The sequence below is a fragment of the Trachemys scripta genome, chromosome 7 (assembly GCF_013100865.1).
Source record: "Trachemys scripta elegans isolate TJP31775 chromosome 7, CAS_Tse_1.0, whole genome shotgun sequence".
In the NCBI taxonomy this organism is placed as follows: domain Eukaryota; kingdom Metazoa; phylum Chordata; order Testudines; family Emydidae; genus Trachemys; species Trachemys scripta.
In genome coordinates this window covers 19,528,142-19,544,589 of record NC_048304.1, presented here as the reverse complement: position 1 = coordinate 19,544,589, position 16,448 = coordinate 19,528,142, and the positions used below count along the sequence as shown (strand labels likewise).

The 16,448-nt window shown below is 45.4% G+C and overlaps 1 protein-coding gene across 1 annotated transcript in view; it reads left to right on the top strand.

Moving 5' to 3' along the window:
- Window positions 1-16,448, top strand: part of C7H3orf20 (chromosome 7 C3orf20 homolog) — a 52,050-nt gene that overhangs the window by 22,304 nt on the left and 13,298 nt on the right. The window contains exons 10-13 of the mRNA XM_034777297.1: window positions 593-851; window positions 1,989-2,301; window positions 4,549-4,665; window positions 14,648-14,790. Of these exons, the coding sequence (XP_034633188.1) occupies window positions 593-851; window positions 1,989-2,301; window positions 4,549-4,665; window positions 14,648-14,790 (832 nt within the window). The remainder of the gene's footprint in view (window positions 1-592; window positions 852-1,988; window positions 2,302-4,548; window positions 4,666-14,647; window positions 14,791-16,448) is intronic.

Sequence of the window (16,448 nt, the reverse complement as noted above, 5' to 3'; positions counted from 1 at the left end):
TCATCCAGAAAATTTCAACCAGCACTAGAGCTGAAGTTACTTTGATTAAAATATTTGAAGTCATTTACTACTGAAATATTAATGGATATGTTGAACAGCAGACTTCAAGGAAGTGAACTAGAAGACCTAATAGAAAATTTGAATAAAGCCATACAAGTTAGAGGTGAACTGAGTAACTCCAGAATACCTACATACACTTGGGAAGGTACATGAATCAACAAGTCACTCAGTGTCCCATTCACCTTTGGGAACCTTGTTCAAGTTCTCTTCCGGTCCCAAGTGAACATATCCCATTTTTGCTTCATCAAACTATCATGGAACTCAAGGCTGAGTGAACAACATGAACTAATTTTAAAAAGTGAATTAAGAACATCCAATATGTGCAGGGCAAGGCCAATCATGCACAACCTGTCAGAAAGAGGGGAGTGCAGGCATAGTGCTTCCAGGGCTGTTTAGATTTCAGAGGTCACTGTAGTTGTATGGTTTTCTGCAGGGGTAAAACGGGCCTTTCAAACCAAAAGCCCAAACCATCCCCTTCAACTTGAGCTAAAGAAAATTCTCACATCCTTAACTGTTGTTTTTTATTTGTCAGGTATGATTCCTATAGAATATCCAATCCTAGAAGGAGCAAGGTATGTCAAATTTAAAAGGAAGGAACCGCCATCTCAGGCCTGGGCTAAAAGAGTGAAAGAAGAACGTGCTCTAATAGCTTCAGAAACGAAAAGGCCTCAAAAACCTCCTAGCAGACCAATTGCCCAAAGGATTCCTCCCAAGCCTTCTCGCAGACCCGTGGATCAAAGGAAACCTTCCAGTCACATGGATACCGTGACCCAACCAAAGCCTGCACCAAGGTTTGCTTGGAGATGCACGCACTCTTCCTGATTGGGTAGAGGACACAGTGTCACTGAAATTTTGGGTTCACAGTTTATTTTGATCATAGAGGAAATGGTTGTGTGGCAAATGAGGTAAGCAGGCAACTGGCAGGATTAAACTGGATTCTTTGAGACAGATCCTTAGTTGGTGTTCATCAGCATAGCTCTCATGGGTTCAATGGAACTCTGCTGACATACACTAGCTGAGGAACCAGCCCTTTACATCTTGCCTTCTTTTTCAACCTGCTCCATGATTCCTGCTGCAATTCCCGCTAGAATTCCTAAGTGCATAGTACATTTATGTCAGTGGGTAGATGAAATCCCCATAAATCTCTATACACAGGAAGACCGAAGCAAGTTTTAGGATCACATCCTACAGAAAGCATTTAACAACAGTTGCCCAGTTTGTTTGCCGAGTCAGAATATCTTCACCACCACAAGCCCTAGAAATTGAATGTTCCTGTAAGATAAAGCTTTGGTTCTACAAGAACTGGTAAAGGGACATCAAAAGAGTGCGGTATAGGCCCTGATCCTGCATCAGTAGAACCAATGGGAGCTTCACCACTGACTTCAAAGCATGTAGGATCAAGCCTCAGTGAACCACAGTGAACCAGCTCAATATGACCTGATGCCCTAGTATTAGTTTCCAAGGGTTTGTCTGCATCTGTTGGAGGATTCTTCCCCTCTGCCACACATTCCTGAATGAACACAAGTGTTAGTGGGAGAGAAGTTTTGCATCTTCTGCCTCTCAAAGAGCCACATTCCTTTGATGTTAGGGAATATGATGCTTTTTAAGTTGAGATGCCCCAAGATGCAAAATCAGGCTCTGGATGCAGGTTCAAAGCCTTCTGCAAAATTTTGGAGGTTCAATTGAATGTATTTTTGGTGTGTGTTTTTTTTAAAGCCTCTCTCTATTTTACAAGCGAGCCCACTCAACTTTTTAAAGGGTCAGATTTCCATGTCTTAGACATACTGGAGCCTCTGCCTGAAATCATGGTAACAAAGTGACCTGTATTTAACTACTTTCTTGGATGACAGTAGATAACATAAATATCTACTGTATATTATGTACTTCTGGTATGTATGTATCTAAACTGAACTTCATATGCCTTGCAGAGTTAAAACCGTTTCTGCTGCAGGAGCACGCCCTGCCAGGACCTGGGCATCGTCTATTGCTGACTGCCCAATTGTGCTCCGGAGGCTGCTATCAAAACAGGACGCTGGTCTGGGTTGCAAGTGCGTCGTGAAAATTCCATTTGTTACCGACTTGGAGTTTGACAAGTTTATTTCAGCCCCCAGAAAGTCCGATCAGATCCTGGTGATCTTTGTCGTGTCATCCCAAAACGCTTCCTATTCTCCCTTGTTGGAGTGGATGTTACAAAGCCTGTACATGGAAAAACAGCATGGCCGCCCATCCCCTTGCATTCAGGTAAATTGTGGTCGGGGTTAAGGATTGGAGGACAGGAAATGCATGTAGGTGACCCACAGCAAAGGGGGACTGCCTAGTGCTTTTCAAGAAACATAAAATGCAGAGTGAGTGACACTAGTGAATGGTATTAGACTGACAGTCTTGGAGATTATTTTGGGGAAGATCTATGGCCTGTGTTATGCAGGAGGTCAGATGGGATGGTCACAGTGGCCCCTTCTGGCCTTGGCCTCTATGAATCTGAGCTGGAAGAACTCTTCATGGAGCAACTACAACACACAGCAGTTCAAGTTTTCTAATGCTGTCCACTAATGTGCTCCAGCTTGACTTGGGTTGGGGGGGAACCATTACTAGCAATGAGTGGGGGAGTTCAGACTCCACGTTCATTAAGTCACTGTTAAGTTATAAAATTTGTCCCTAAACTACTTGGTCATTTCCCCGTGAAATGATAAATATGAGGCTTTTTGCTTACCACTGAGCTGCAGAATGTCACTGGTGTGATAACATGCAGAGACCAGGCGGAAAAGATGTCTAACCTACACAGGACGTCGTTCTGATTGCTACTATTAAAAGATTAAGCTTCATAATGGCTGCAGCCACATTTTGCAAACTAGCCACCAGGATGTGCTGCTGTTCTAGTAGAAACAATTGCAAGTGCAATTATCTTAATTTCAGTAGGGGTCACTCCTGATGTCTCAGAACCAGCTGCATCAGCCCTTAGAGAGAGAAACTCAAACTGTATATCTGTCTTCAGTCCAGTTCAAATATTGAGGATTTTGCTACATCCATATTCTACGTATTCAGAAGATAGGTTCTACTCAAATGAGAGTATCAGATTAATTACTGAGCTAACACTTTATGGTGAATGTCATTCCAGACTGGATTAATAATAAAACCAAGCAAGTTTTCATTCGACAGTGACAGTGAAATGGTATAGCAGTGTCAGATCTCAGAGCCAGCATGTATGTAAGGATTCGAGAATTGTATTTCCAACCATTTTTACACACAGTCCTACGATTTAACGGGAGTCATTAAATGCTGGCCTGAATTCCAGACATGGTGACATGAGAGGCTACAGTCCTGTATATACATGACTGTGTCAAGTCTGAACCTCCCAACATTCTTTAGCTTATCTGGCAAAGTGTCACACTCAGTGAGAAGAAATAAATGATACAATCAAAGAGCATTTTGTGTACCGCTAAGGCTATCTAAATGACATATCTTTTGCTGCAGTGTTTCAAGGGCCTGATCCAAAATAACCTTGCATCTGGCCCCAAATGTGGCAGAGTAATTAGACTGTAATTTCATAAGACTGTACTCCTAAACCCTGACTCCCCCCACAAAAAATCAACCCCCCAACCCCTCCCCCTACCTTGAAAAGGGAGACGTGCCAGAGACTCCACGAAGTCCAGTCAGGCCTCTGATTGTTGCTATTGATTTTATATGGAAGGCGCTCAAATACTATGGTGATGTGCAGCAGAAGAAAACCCTAAAATAGACAGTTTTCAGAGGGGTAGCCGTGTTAGTCTGTATCAGCAAAAACAACAAGGAGTCCTTGTGGCACCTTAGAGACTAACAAATTTATTTGGGCATAAGCTTTTGTGGGCTAAAGCCCACTTCATCAGATGCATGGAGTGGAAAATACAGTAGAGGCAACTCCCATCTTTTCATATGCTGTGTATTTATACCTCTCTACTGTATTTTCCACTCCATGCATCTGATGACGTGGGTTTTAGCCCACGAAAGCTTATGCCCAAATAAATTTGCTAGTCTCTAAGGTGCCACAAGGATTCCTCGTTGTTTTTGCTAAAATAGACAGAAGTCAACCTCTTCTGCTGCAACAAATGCAGTGCGGCAACTCATTTCTATCGAAACCTTCACAGATAAAATATTTTGGTGACCCCTGTTAACTAGTGTTATGTCACTTGTATCATCTAAAACTAGACCAGCTATGTCCCTCACAAATACTAGTAGGGAGCAATACCTTTTCATCGGTGGGATTGAGAGGGGCTGACAAAAATCACTTACATTCTTTTCCATCGTCAATTTCAGTGATTCTAACACTGTCCATTTTTAAATGAAAATAACAAACACTAGAGCTTTATTTTTTAGCTGAGACCCGCACTAGAGTTCCCAAAGACCTATTTTATTCTATTCACGTTTTTATACCGTGCTCATCACTGTAGTATTAGCCCCTTCCATTAGTGCATCTGTCACCTGGAAAGAATGAATGTGTTTGTCCATCTCTAGTGCAGGTGTGACCCTTACCGCTTGCTGAGGTATGACATGGACACTGTCATGAGACGAAAGCCCCCCCTGCCACCTCTGCTTGTGCGGAAGCATGCTGTCACTCCGGGAATGGTGCTGGTAAGTCTGGAAGTTTTGCTGTTTGGAAGGACCCTGAACCTTTGACGCAGTGACTCAGTCAGAACACTATGTCTCTATGATGTATGGTACTCATGGGTGACTACATTATACATAGTGCTGCCTGCCAGCCAGCTCCATTGTAAATGAGGCTGAGTACCAGCATGAGCTGAAGGAGAGAGAGTCACTGACTCATTAAAACATCTGTTTGTTGGCTATGAATCACATTAACCCTAGGAAGGATGGTGGTTTAAGGCAGGGGGAAGTTCCTTTACAAAAAGTTGAGATGGGCCAAAGCTGCAATATTTCGATATGGATCCTGATCCAAACTTCCCCACATTTGGGTGGATTCAGATTTAATGTCACACAGTCGAAATCCATCTTATAAAGATGGGCCAACACCATGAATTTCCCCCAAAATTTCAAGAAGGCTGAATCCAATGCCTCTAAGAGGAACCCAAGGCCATGCTGTATATGTTTCTCCAGTGCACATCTTGTCTTCTTTCATTATCCATATGCATTACCAAATCAGGAGGTGAATGTGTGACAGGAGAATGTCTACAATTGAAGAACAGAAGGCACTTTTCTGTTTGGTCACCAGTTACATTCCTGTTCGGCTGTAGAAGTCTTCCTTATTTTGTTTTTACCAATACAATAGCTATTCAGCTTCATCCAGCACCTTTTGTCCTAGGCAGTCTGAGCACAAACCTACAGTGACGTACAATCTATGTTGGGACTCACTTTACCCCTCCCTGAAATGAAGCCACTTCTGTGGTGGTTTGCACCAGAACAAGACTACACAGCCCAGCAAGACCACCGAACACTTTAGGATAGGAACTGAAGAATAACATATTTGGATGAAACTGCAGTAGCAATTTAGGGCGGCAGAATGTCACCCACACTGGAATTTGGCTAGGACACTGGGGTTGGCATCCTTATATTATGAAAAGTTCCTAAAGGGCTTTTAATGGCCACAAGTGGCCCTGTCTCACCTAAGTAATGGATTTTATTGTGAAATACTCACTCTGATTCTTCTCCCACTGAAGCCAACGGCAAAACTCCCATCCTGTGTTGCAGGGTCAAGGGTAATTTTGTTGCAGGGTAATTTTGTGCCTTTATAGCCCTCATCTAGCCTAACATTTAAGCACATGCTAAAAGTGAAATAAGTAACCCCAAAGAGCACTCACTTATGATTAAAACACCCTACAAATAATAGACATGGCCATCTCAACACTACCAGTAACTGCTACCTCACCGAATAAATAAGTATTCATCAGATATTCTAGATAATCCCTGTGGGTCAAATCTCTTGTTCATGTCAATGAGAGTTTTAACCAAATAACGGCTTCAGGATTTTGCCTTCAATATTTAAGCACTCAATGAATTTCTGTTAGTATAGACTCTTCAGCTGTTCTACTCCAAAAATGTGCCAGTCAGTGTTAGTATGTTGGCTATTCCTAATCAGCTGATGACTGTGAATAATTTCACCAGCCCTCTCTAATATCCAGCCAAAACCCTGGCCTCACCCAGTCTCTGCTGTTACATGGCACCATCTATCCAAAGATCACACAATTTACAATGAATCCAGTCTCTCAAGCTGCCCTGTGAAATAAGCACCATCTCCATTTAGCAGCTTGGGAAACAGAGGCAGGAAGAAATTAAGGGCTTTGCCCGTATTGCACACTGAGTCAGCGACAGAGCTGGGACTAGAACTCACTTGCCAAAGGCCCATGTTTTGTACAGAAGAAACACTGTGATATTGAACGGCTCGACATTCCACTGCTTTGGGAAGGGTCATTTACATGGAAGTACAGTTCCCTTCTTGGGAGTCCTGGCTCGCACAGGTTTTTATTTGGGTTCACTGAAAGAGGCGCCAAGTCAGATAAGACTGTATAAGAGAGCCTTTTAATGAATGCCCTACTGTGTTCTAGAATGGCTCTTTTACAGTCTTGTAAATCTCTGACTGTGGAAGTGTAACACTCTTGTTTCATTGGACAGACAAGACCAGGGATTAGAATGGTTATAAGGCTATTATTCATTCCCTTTAGCAACCAGAATCCATTGGCTGACCTCCTCAACACAGTTAAGCTTATTGTTAACATACAGTCTGGATGTACAGGCAAATAAGATTTTATGGTCAAAACAGAGGTCATTGCAGAAGCATTTGAACTTCATGAAATGGTTTTGCTTGAAAGGACTTTGATTTGTGTAACCACAAACTTTTTCCAAAGTAAGGACCTAGATGAAGGATGAAATTTTAATGACAGAATTGTTTAAGTGTAGTTATTAAAATAAGATTTTGATCATTGTCTGACATGAAAATCTTTAAAGCACAAGGGAGCGGGGAGGATTACAGTTTTGAAAAGAAAACTAGGGATGGTTAGGGGAGACAGAAATATAGAAAAACTGAGCCGAGCCAAGAAAACAGCATGAAAATCAGGCAACCTGGATTCTCATTGCAGCTTTGCTACCATCTCACTGTATGTCTTTGGGCAAGTCACTTAACTTCTCTGTGCCTCAGTTTCTCCATCTGTAAAATGGACACAATAATATTATTTTGCCATTGTGTAAAGAGCTTCGATAGCCCGGAATGATAGCTGCTAAATAAATGCCACTTATTCCAATTGTGCTTTAGTAGGCAGATGTTCAATAGCTCTTGCTATGCCTGTTTAATCTCCCTTCCATGTGACACATTGCACCAATTCTCATCATGCCACTAAGTCCAGCTCCCACACCCTTGTCCCTGCCCCACAATTTCTTTTATCTTTGCTGACAGCAGTAAACAGATCCCACACATGCCCGTGTCTGACCCCATGAAATGCACCAAATCCCTTGGGAGGATTTAAAAAGCCCTGTGTGGGTGGTGGCAGGAAAGGGGAGAGGAGTGTCTAGGAAAGGTCAATTGGTCTGGGTGGCTGGTTTTCTTCCTGGACAAATGCCACCATTTGAAAATGTGTAAATGCCTCTTGACAGCAACTGCATTGGTGGGTATCATGTGCTGTGCTGAATAACTGAGCTGAGCTAATGCTGAGATGGAGTAGAAAGCAGGGAGGAGTTCTTTATCTAGGAGTATTTGAAGAGATGAAGTTGACGTTGGCCATTCCACTCTAAATGACCCTTCCTGATTCCCCTTCCTCTTCCATGACAGTCACAGAGAGATTGACTCTTATGGACTGATAATGGTGCTTCACCTTACCAAACCTCTTGCACGGGGCTGCTTGTGGACATGTGCTCTAATAGGTACTAGTGTGATGGGAACCACGCAATTGTCTTTTGTGACGTTTGCAGTTTCTATCTTTCTGCTGCGATATTAAAAGCAGAAATGAGTTTGGTCCTGAGATGCAGATACTGCCTGACATCTCCTTCGTTCTCCTTGAGGGTAGGCCTCCTGACCCTTGTACCCAGTGCTTAATGGGTAACGAAAGAGGTGTAGGGACTCAAGCAATTAGGTGCCAAGGCTCAAGTAATTTTTTTTTACTTTCAAAACTGACGCAGCAAGCCCAGAGGTGCCGGGGCTATGAACAGCCAAGCCCAGAGGTGCCGGGGCTTAGTCCTGGCAACCCTTGGCATAAATTAAACATTGCTTGTACCCCCCGTGTAATTAGCACTGAGCTTAATAATTTGCTAATCACTTGAAGAATTCTCCAGCCTAGGCCCACAGCAAAGAAATATCAGATGGAGCAGAGATCAAACAAACACTGCTCTGAGTCTAGGGTGACCAGATCACAGGGATGAAATATCGGGACGGAGGGGGGGCGGAGCAAAAAAAATGGCGGTGGAGCAAAAAAAAAAAAAAACAGTTTCGCAGGGGTGGGGGGCATTAGCAGGCCCCAGCCGCGCCGGCCGCACGTGCTGCCCACCCCAGGACAAAAGCTGGCCCCGATGCAGAGGGGGCTGGGGATAAAGAGGGCATGGGGGGGTACACTGATAAGAAGCGCTGGGAAGCAAAGAAGTCTGGGGCTGGCCGCGGGGCAGCGGCGGTGCATGTGAGCCGGGGACCCCAGGGGCAGTGCAGCGCGGGCGTGCAGGGGGCCAGGGCTGGCACAGCCGAGCCACAGCAGTGGCCGGTCTCCTGAGGGGCTCCCCGGGGCTCCAGGCTGGGCAACAGGCAGGAGCCAGGGCTTTTCCCAGCCCCGCAGAGCCTCCCGCCCCCCAGCCCGCCGTGGGCACATGCGGCGCGTCCCGCCGCCGGCAGGGAGCCCCGCGCCTCTCCCGCTCGGCTGCACTCCAGCGGCTCCTTCCCGGCAGGGCGAGCCGCTGGAGCGCAGCCGAGCAGGAGAGGCGTGGGGCTCCCTGGCAGCGGCGGGGAAGTTTATGGGTTATGGGGACCCCGGCTGGCCCCTCGCCCCTGTCCGCCGGCCTCCCCGCCTGGGACAAGTCTCGCCCCCGCAGCCCCTCTTCGCCGCGCGTCTCCGGCGCTGCCCACCCGGGCCAGAGCCAGCCCCGGCTGCTGCCTGCACGCAGCCCGGGCCATGCCCAGCTAGCCCCGGGCAGCCGCGGCAACTTTCCCTTCCCCTCCCACACACCTGGTAGATGCCCGACCCTCCTCACCCCATCCCTCCATGGAGGGATCCAATGGGGGAAGGAGGGGGCGGAGTCGGGGGGGGGGGGGTGGCGTGAGTGCCAGAGCGGAGGGTAAAATTGCTTTTTTGTCCAGTGTCCCGACCCAACATTGGTCGGGACGCGGGACAAAGAAGGAAATATCGGGACAGTCCTGATAAAATCGGGACGTCTGGTCACCCTATCTGAGTCTTTTGTAAATAATTTGGTGACATCTAAATCAAGTTCCCTTTCACATCATGCACAGCCCTTTCCCACAAACACTCCTGCAAGCCATTTCTTTTTCTGTTTGTGCACAGCAAAAGCATTCAGGTAATGCCCCAAGTACAGATTTGGGGGTAGAGAGGGTTTACCTGCTGACACCTGTGTGACTGTGTGTTTGCATGAAGGTTCACTATAGGAGTGCTCAGGTGGCCATCTTGAAATGTCTGTCGGGGGTAGAAACAGGCCCATGCAATTTAGGTGACCAATTCTATAGTGTGATTATCATATTGTGACTATCCCGTACTTAGAAGAATTCTTACACTGAAGATTTCCTGAACAAACGGTGTGCTGGAATTTTGTTTGTTAATAGCCAACACACTTGTCAGGAGTGCAGTCCTGCCTGGACAATAAGAGTGTGGCCGCTTCAAAAGACCTGACAAACCCTCCTCAGATCATGATGTCTCCACAGGAAGGGACTTTTAAAAATCTAATAGCTGCAGTCATTTTACTGAACTGTTGCTTTGCCTGCAGGTGGGCTGGGAAATTAAGTATCTCCCTGAAGGGGCTTATGAGTAAATAGATTGATAGGGTCAGATCCTCAGCAGGTGTACATTGGTGTAGCTTCATTGCCTTCTTTAACTTACATGGAGCTACCCAGCTTTATACCCACTGAGGAACTGTCACATAACATATAAAATGAATTAGGGAATCTAATTCCAGACTGATTCTTGCCGGCATATTTATACCTGCCTCTGGAAATTTCCATTACATGTGTATGACGAAGTGGGTATTCACCCACGAAAGCTTATGCTCCAATACATCTGTTAGTCTTAAAGGTGCCACAGGACTCTCTGTTGCTTTTTAGGGAATCTTGATTATTTTTCTTACCACCTTCCTATTAGTTGTTTTTCCTGCTAAGTCCTTTCTGGCAGAAGCACACGCAATGTCACAGAATGAGCTAGGAATAGAATCCAGGAGGCCTGGTCCTCCATCCCCTGTTGAAGCTACCAGACTGTTGCTGGGGCTGCTTCAAGACAGCTGTCAACTGAATGTCTGCCAAACTAGCTGCCATTTGCTGCGGGATCTGTAGATGCAAAGAGTTGGGCTTAACCTGATACCTGGTGAAAATTAGGTTGTTTGCTATGAGCCCTCCAACAACAAGGCCCTGCTGTTGCCTCCTGCGATGGTGAACCTGGACTCTATCATCCATGACATTCCTGTGGAACGCAGTTGTTGCAATTAAAAGTGGAAAAGGAGATGGTGGCTGGGATAACATGGTCCTTCCCCTTTCCAGGGCTTAGAAGCTAAGCAACAGATGCTTGAACATTGTGCAGGGTCTGATGGGCAGCCAATGTAGATCATACATTGGGGACATTAAGCACTCTGGTTGGCTTGCTCCTTTTAGCAGACAGGATGCTGCATGTTCACCCATCTGTAATTTGCAGGTGGCCACCTGGGACAGGCCAAATTAAACAGAGTTGCTCAAGCCCCAAGGTAATAAGCTAATTCATTCAACACTACTGCATTCCCTCAGTGCCTGCAGTCACCCGTGCTCCAGGGGTTGATGTATACAGCAGCCAGAGATGCAGAATAGTTGAGCATTTTGAGACTCATTCCAATTTAGAAAGACCGCCCTGCAATGAGGAAGATTTTTCAACTCCCAACCCCCCTATGTCTCCCACCTATTTCACACGGAGGGTAGATCTACAGGGAGAAATCCGGATATGTGCCTATAACTATCTCAGGAGACATTGAGTGGCACATTAGCTTTGTTCAAATGGACATGGAAACATCTACCCAATATTGTAAAGTGTGGGTAGGCAGGACAGGAACACTGCAATTCAGCTTGAAAGTTTTTCAAGTAAATGGGTATATTGGTTTCAGACACATCTGCTCCTTTTCCAGATACTGTAGTTAGATCCCCGATGTCTTTGGTTTTCTAAACACGGAGCCCTTCTGGCTTTCCTTTTGTGAGAAGATATGAAAGTGCTGGTAGGAATCCTAACATCAGTGCTGGCTTTCAGTGCCTTTCTACACCCTCTGCTGCTGCTCCTCACAGTTCAGAGAGCTTCATCGGAGAACGCCAGAGGGAGCTGCTGGCATTCAGAACTCAGGCCAGCTGCCCACACACCGCACTTCAAACAGAAGAGAAATTAACTTGTGAGGCAATCAGTGAGCTTCAGCTTTGAAACAACCCTTTTCTTCCTCCCACAGATGTACAAATAGAGTGAGCATGTGGTATCCAGTAACCACCACTGACAATTGCCCATGCACGTTCCATATCTCCCTGCATTCTGTGCCCCACCATCCTGATCTCTCATCCTTCTACTCCCCCCTCCCCATTCACTCCACTCCTTTTGTCCCACCCTGCATATATCCACCTACTCCCTGCCTCCACCCTATTGCTCTGACTTCACGTCTTCCTACTCCACCCCGTGCCCCCTGCCTAATCATTGTGCTCCTTCAGTCTCCACCCTGCTGCTCTGATGTCATATCCACTGACTCACTCTACCCTACAGGTCTCCACACCTGTTGTCCCCCACATCCACTTGCCATCTCACTTCTCCACCCGTCTTTGCCACCTTCATTCCAGATCTCCTCCCCAGGGTGGTCTACAGCTGGAGCAGGGTGACTGCTTCATTTGTGCTACCCCTTGGGCTGTGTTCCACTGAATCACTTCTCCTCCATTAAGAATGCACAGTATTGAATTGTAATGCTTCTTCTTCTGCACTGCCCCAATCAGGGAACAGTTTCTAGGGCTGTCAAGGCTATATTATAATATATATATATTATATTATATGGATCAGGTATATATCTATTCATTGCAAATCCTGAACTACACAAAAGCTGCTGCAGAACGTATCCTGCTGTAAGTAGAAAGTGGAAGTTGAAGGGCCCGCGACCGTGCAGTGCCTCGCAGGAGGCTGAGCCCAGGAGAGGTGCAAAGGTAGCTTTGTGATAACTTTGCACCTCTGATATTCCAGGCTACTTTGAGGATAGGGATTTGGCCCCCAGTGTAAGTTAGAGCAGATCCTAAGGCTGCTCTAACTGATGGCAGTTGCCGTCAGCCACCGCTCTGCGGTTCTGTATGCCACAACAAATGAAGTACTCCATACTCTAGCCCAGGAGTTGGCAACCTTTCAGAAGCGATGTGCCGAGGCTTCATTATTCACTCTAATTTAAGGGCTCGCGTGCCAGTCATACATTTTAACGTTTTTAGAAGGTGTCTTTCTATAAGTCTATAATATATAACTAAACTATTGTTGTATGTAAAGTAAATAAGGTTTTAAAATGTTTAAGTAGCTTCATTTAAAATTAAATTAAAATGCAGAGCCCCTCAGACCGGTGGCCAGGACCCGGGCAGTGTGAGTGCCACTGAAAATCAGCTCGCGCGCCGCCTTTGGCACGCGTGTCATAGGTTGCCTACCCCTGCTCTAGACACTCCTCTCTTCCTGCACCCAGCCAGCCCCTTGTGCTCAGGGTTGCACAGGTGGTGCTGTAGGACTATCTATGTCATCCCTTCCTGAGGGAATTTTCCACAGGCCCATTTAGGGTGACCAGACAGCAAGTGTGAAAAATCAGGACAGGGGGTGGGGGTGGGGGGGTAATTGGCACATATATAAGAAAAAGCCCCAAATATCAGGACTGTCCCTATAAAATCGGGACATCTAGGCCCATTTCAACCCTTTTTGACACATATACATCACTGGAGTGGTATGAAGAAACTGCAGAGAGGGCTAGAAGACTCCCTGTAGTAGAGACTGATGAATCTCAGCAGACTCAGAGGTTCAGCTTGGGTTTTACCCAAGAATTTAGAACCCAGATTTGCAGAAAGTTGCAAATCTGGGCCCAGGTTTGGACTGATTTCTGGGCTAGAGTAGAAAAACCAGGAAGCTCTGGATTCAAATGGTTTCTAACTAGGGATCAGACCATGGACTGTAAGCAGAGGTACCCATTACTAAAACAGTTGCCCACAATCCCCAGTTACCTGGAGGTTTAAGTTAAAATGGTCAGCAGTGAAACAAGTTACGTTTCAGAGTTAACTTGTCATTGATTAAAAAGGGTGAAATGTTCATGAATATTTTTTTGTGAAAAATACATCCCGTTTTTCAAGAGATGCTTGAAAACATTCAAATTTTGATCCCCCTCCCCAGTTAAATTGATACATTTTTGCAAAAGTTTTCACAAAAAATCTTCCTATTTTTCAGCTGGCTGCAGTTTTCATCCCAACCCAGGAAAAACACAGCTATTTCCAGTGGGTATCATTTTGAGAATTTGTGTTCATTTGGTCTTAAATTCCTGGGGAAGGGGTTAATAAACCCACACAGACTGAAACAAATGATCAAAAGAAAATGTAAATAACCCTTAATTTTTGCACTACTCTAGTGCTTCCTTGAGCCTCTGATCTGTAGGATTAGGCTTGAGGTCTCAAGAAAAAAGGGCCTAAGAGGCACTTGATATCATATAAACAGCATCCATCTTGAATTTTCATGCTTCTGTTTCTATTCCTAACCAGCACTTATAAGTAAAGTGAGGCATGCAAATGGAAAAAAGTTGTCCTGTATTGACACACTCACATCACCAGCTTCACATTTGCATGCACACGTCTATTAGTTGCTCAGACATCCTGTCCTCCAGCCTCTGTGATGCTTACAACAGTTATTCCAGCGGAAGAAGAGGGAATGCTTTGAGATTTGAGATTGGCTGAAAAAAAACTCATGGGGTGTAAACCTACCACAAATCAGAACCTACAGTATTTTTCCCCAAAAAACTCCTGAGAAGGGAAATCACCAAACTGCACAGCTCTCCGATCTTGAATAGCTCCAGAATTCATGCAGCCATATGTATGTTACGATCTCATCCAATCTACCCTACACTATTCCTAAAGTACTGTGTAGTGTCTAGCTGTCACTAATGTCCAGCGGTTTCACAGAGACATTGCCGGCAAAAGTGCTTTCACAGTGTGGAGGACAGTCCCATACTTTTCCACTCCAAAAGTAAGTTGAATTCTAGTCAGCACTGATGGTGTTAACTGCTCTGAAGGCAGAAAGTGTGTTTGCAGCACTCAGAGCCCCTAACCACTGGGTGAAAACATCTAAGAGTCCTGTGCAAAACAGGAAAGGGAAGCCATTTGGCCCAACCTTTCACGCTTGTTTTTTTTTTTTTTTATGGCAAAGCATTTTTTTTTTCCTCTTTCTTCTTCCTGCCTGTTTGTCAACAGATGTACGCTAGAGGGAAGCTGCTCTTTGGGGGCTGTGTTTTCAACGGATATGGCTGCAGCAAGAAGGACCTGCTGAAGCAGATCGGCCAAGCTCGCCTCGACTGCAAGATGGGTCACTTCCTGCCAGAGAGTTTCAAATTTAGGTAAAGCAGGAAGTGCGGGGAAGGGGGCCCCATGTCACACTGAGGTCTGTTTGTGACATGAACCTGGCTAACTAGGAGAAATCTAGGGGGCTGTGAAAAGGAGCATGGGCGCGTTGATAAAGTCATTATCGGCCATTCCAGTTAATAAACAGCGTAAACGGAAAAAATAATGGAAGAAAAAAAGTAAGACCAAGTGGGATATTGTTCCCTCATGTGTTCCTGGAAGCTCCTTAACTCAGAGCACTGTGACTTGATAGACAGAGGCATAACTAAGAGCTTTACCGATCACCCCTACTGTGTGGGCATGCCCAGAGCTCAGACACAACTCCCTAAGGTCTGGCCTAGCATGTACTGGGAAGGATGCTGTTGAGGGATGTGGAGGAGATGCTGCCATGTTGTTACATTTCAATTAACGAAATCAGTGGGCTGTCTTACAAATTTGGGTTGAGCTTTTCAAAGCCAATTTGAGAATTTAACCACAACTGAACATCTCCATCTTGACTGCCTGAGATTTCAACAACCCCTTACTCTGCTATGCCTGCCATCGAGACATGGATCTTTTGCCACACTGAGGTGTTCACCTTTATTCTGGTATTTGCGGGTTTTCTTATTTTTGGAATGGGAATCTGTTCAATTTAGTTACTGCTGGGAGTCAAACTGCAGTTTTTAATGGCCCGCCACTATTCCGCCGGGAGCTACATCATATCCCCCTTGCAGTTCAGAGACATAGCTGAACTATACCACAGGTAGGGCATGTCTACAGTGAGAATTTAATTCACATTAAGGTAGGGTGCGAATTTAAAGCAAAATAATTATTCCGGATTAACTCCATGTGTGGATGCCCTTATTCCAGAAGTATTCTGAATTAAACTGATTTGGAATAAGGCACTCTTGTTCCAGAATAAGAACATCCACACAAGGAGTTATTCAGGAATGGATATTCCCAAATAATTCCCTGTGTAGACAAACCCTTAAACTCTCCCATACTTTAGGCTGTATCTCTTAGAGCACGTCTTCACTACCTGCCAGATCGGTGGATAGCGATCGATCTATCGGGGATCGGTTTATCGTGTCTAGTGTAGACGCAATAAAATCGATCCCCGATCGCTCTGCCGTCGACTCCGGAACTCCACCGCAGCGAGAGGCGGAAGTGGAGTTGGCGGGGGAGCGGCAGCAGTCGACTCGCCGCCGTCCTCACAGCCAGGTAAGTCGACCTAAAATACGCAACTTCAGCTATGCTATTTGCGTAGCTGAAGTTGCGTATCTTAGGTCAACCCCCTCTTTTCCCCCCCCCCGTAGTGTAGACCTAGTCTCAGGTAGGGAAATGCATTCATTGGAGTCACCTTGAGACATTTACTACTATGCATATATTTTCACATTCATTTCCCTTTATATCTGAAGAATATATATATATATTTTAATGTAGCCCTTAAATTGTAACCAGCAGGCAGTTATATACTTCACTGCACCACTCCGGCCTCTGTGCTCTAGCCATGGTGTTTTAGTGGTCCACAGAGGTCCCAAGGGAACTGCCTGGCACACGCAAGCTGCATCAGGTGTGTGCTTGTTTGGCCAATTTACATGACATATTAGATGCCAAGGAAATGGCAGTTTTATCACTTAAAATTCAAAGCCAGTTATACAGGCAGGATGGGAAT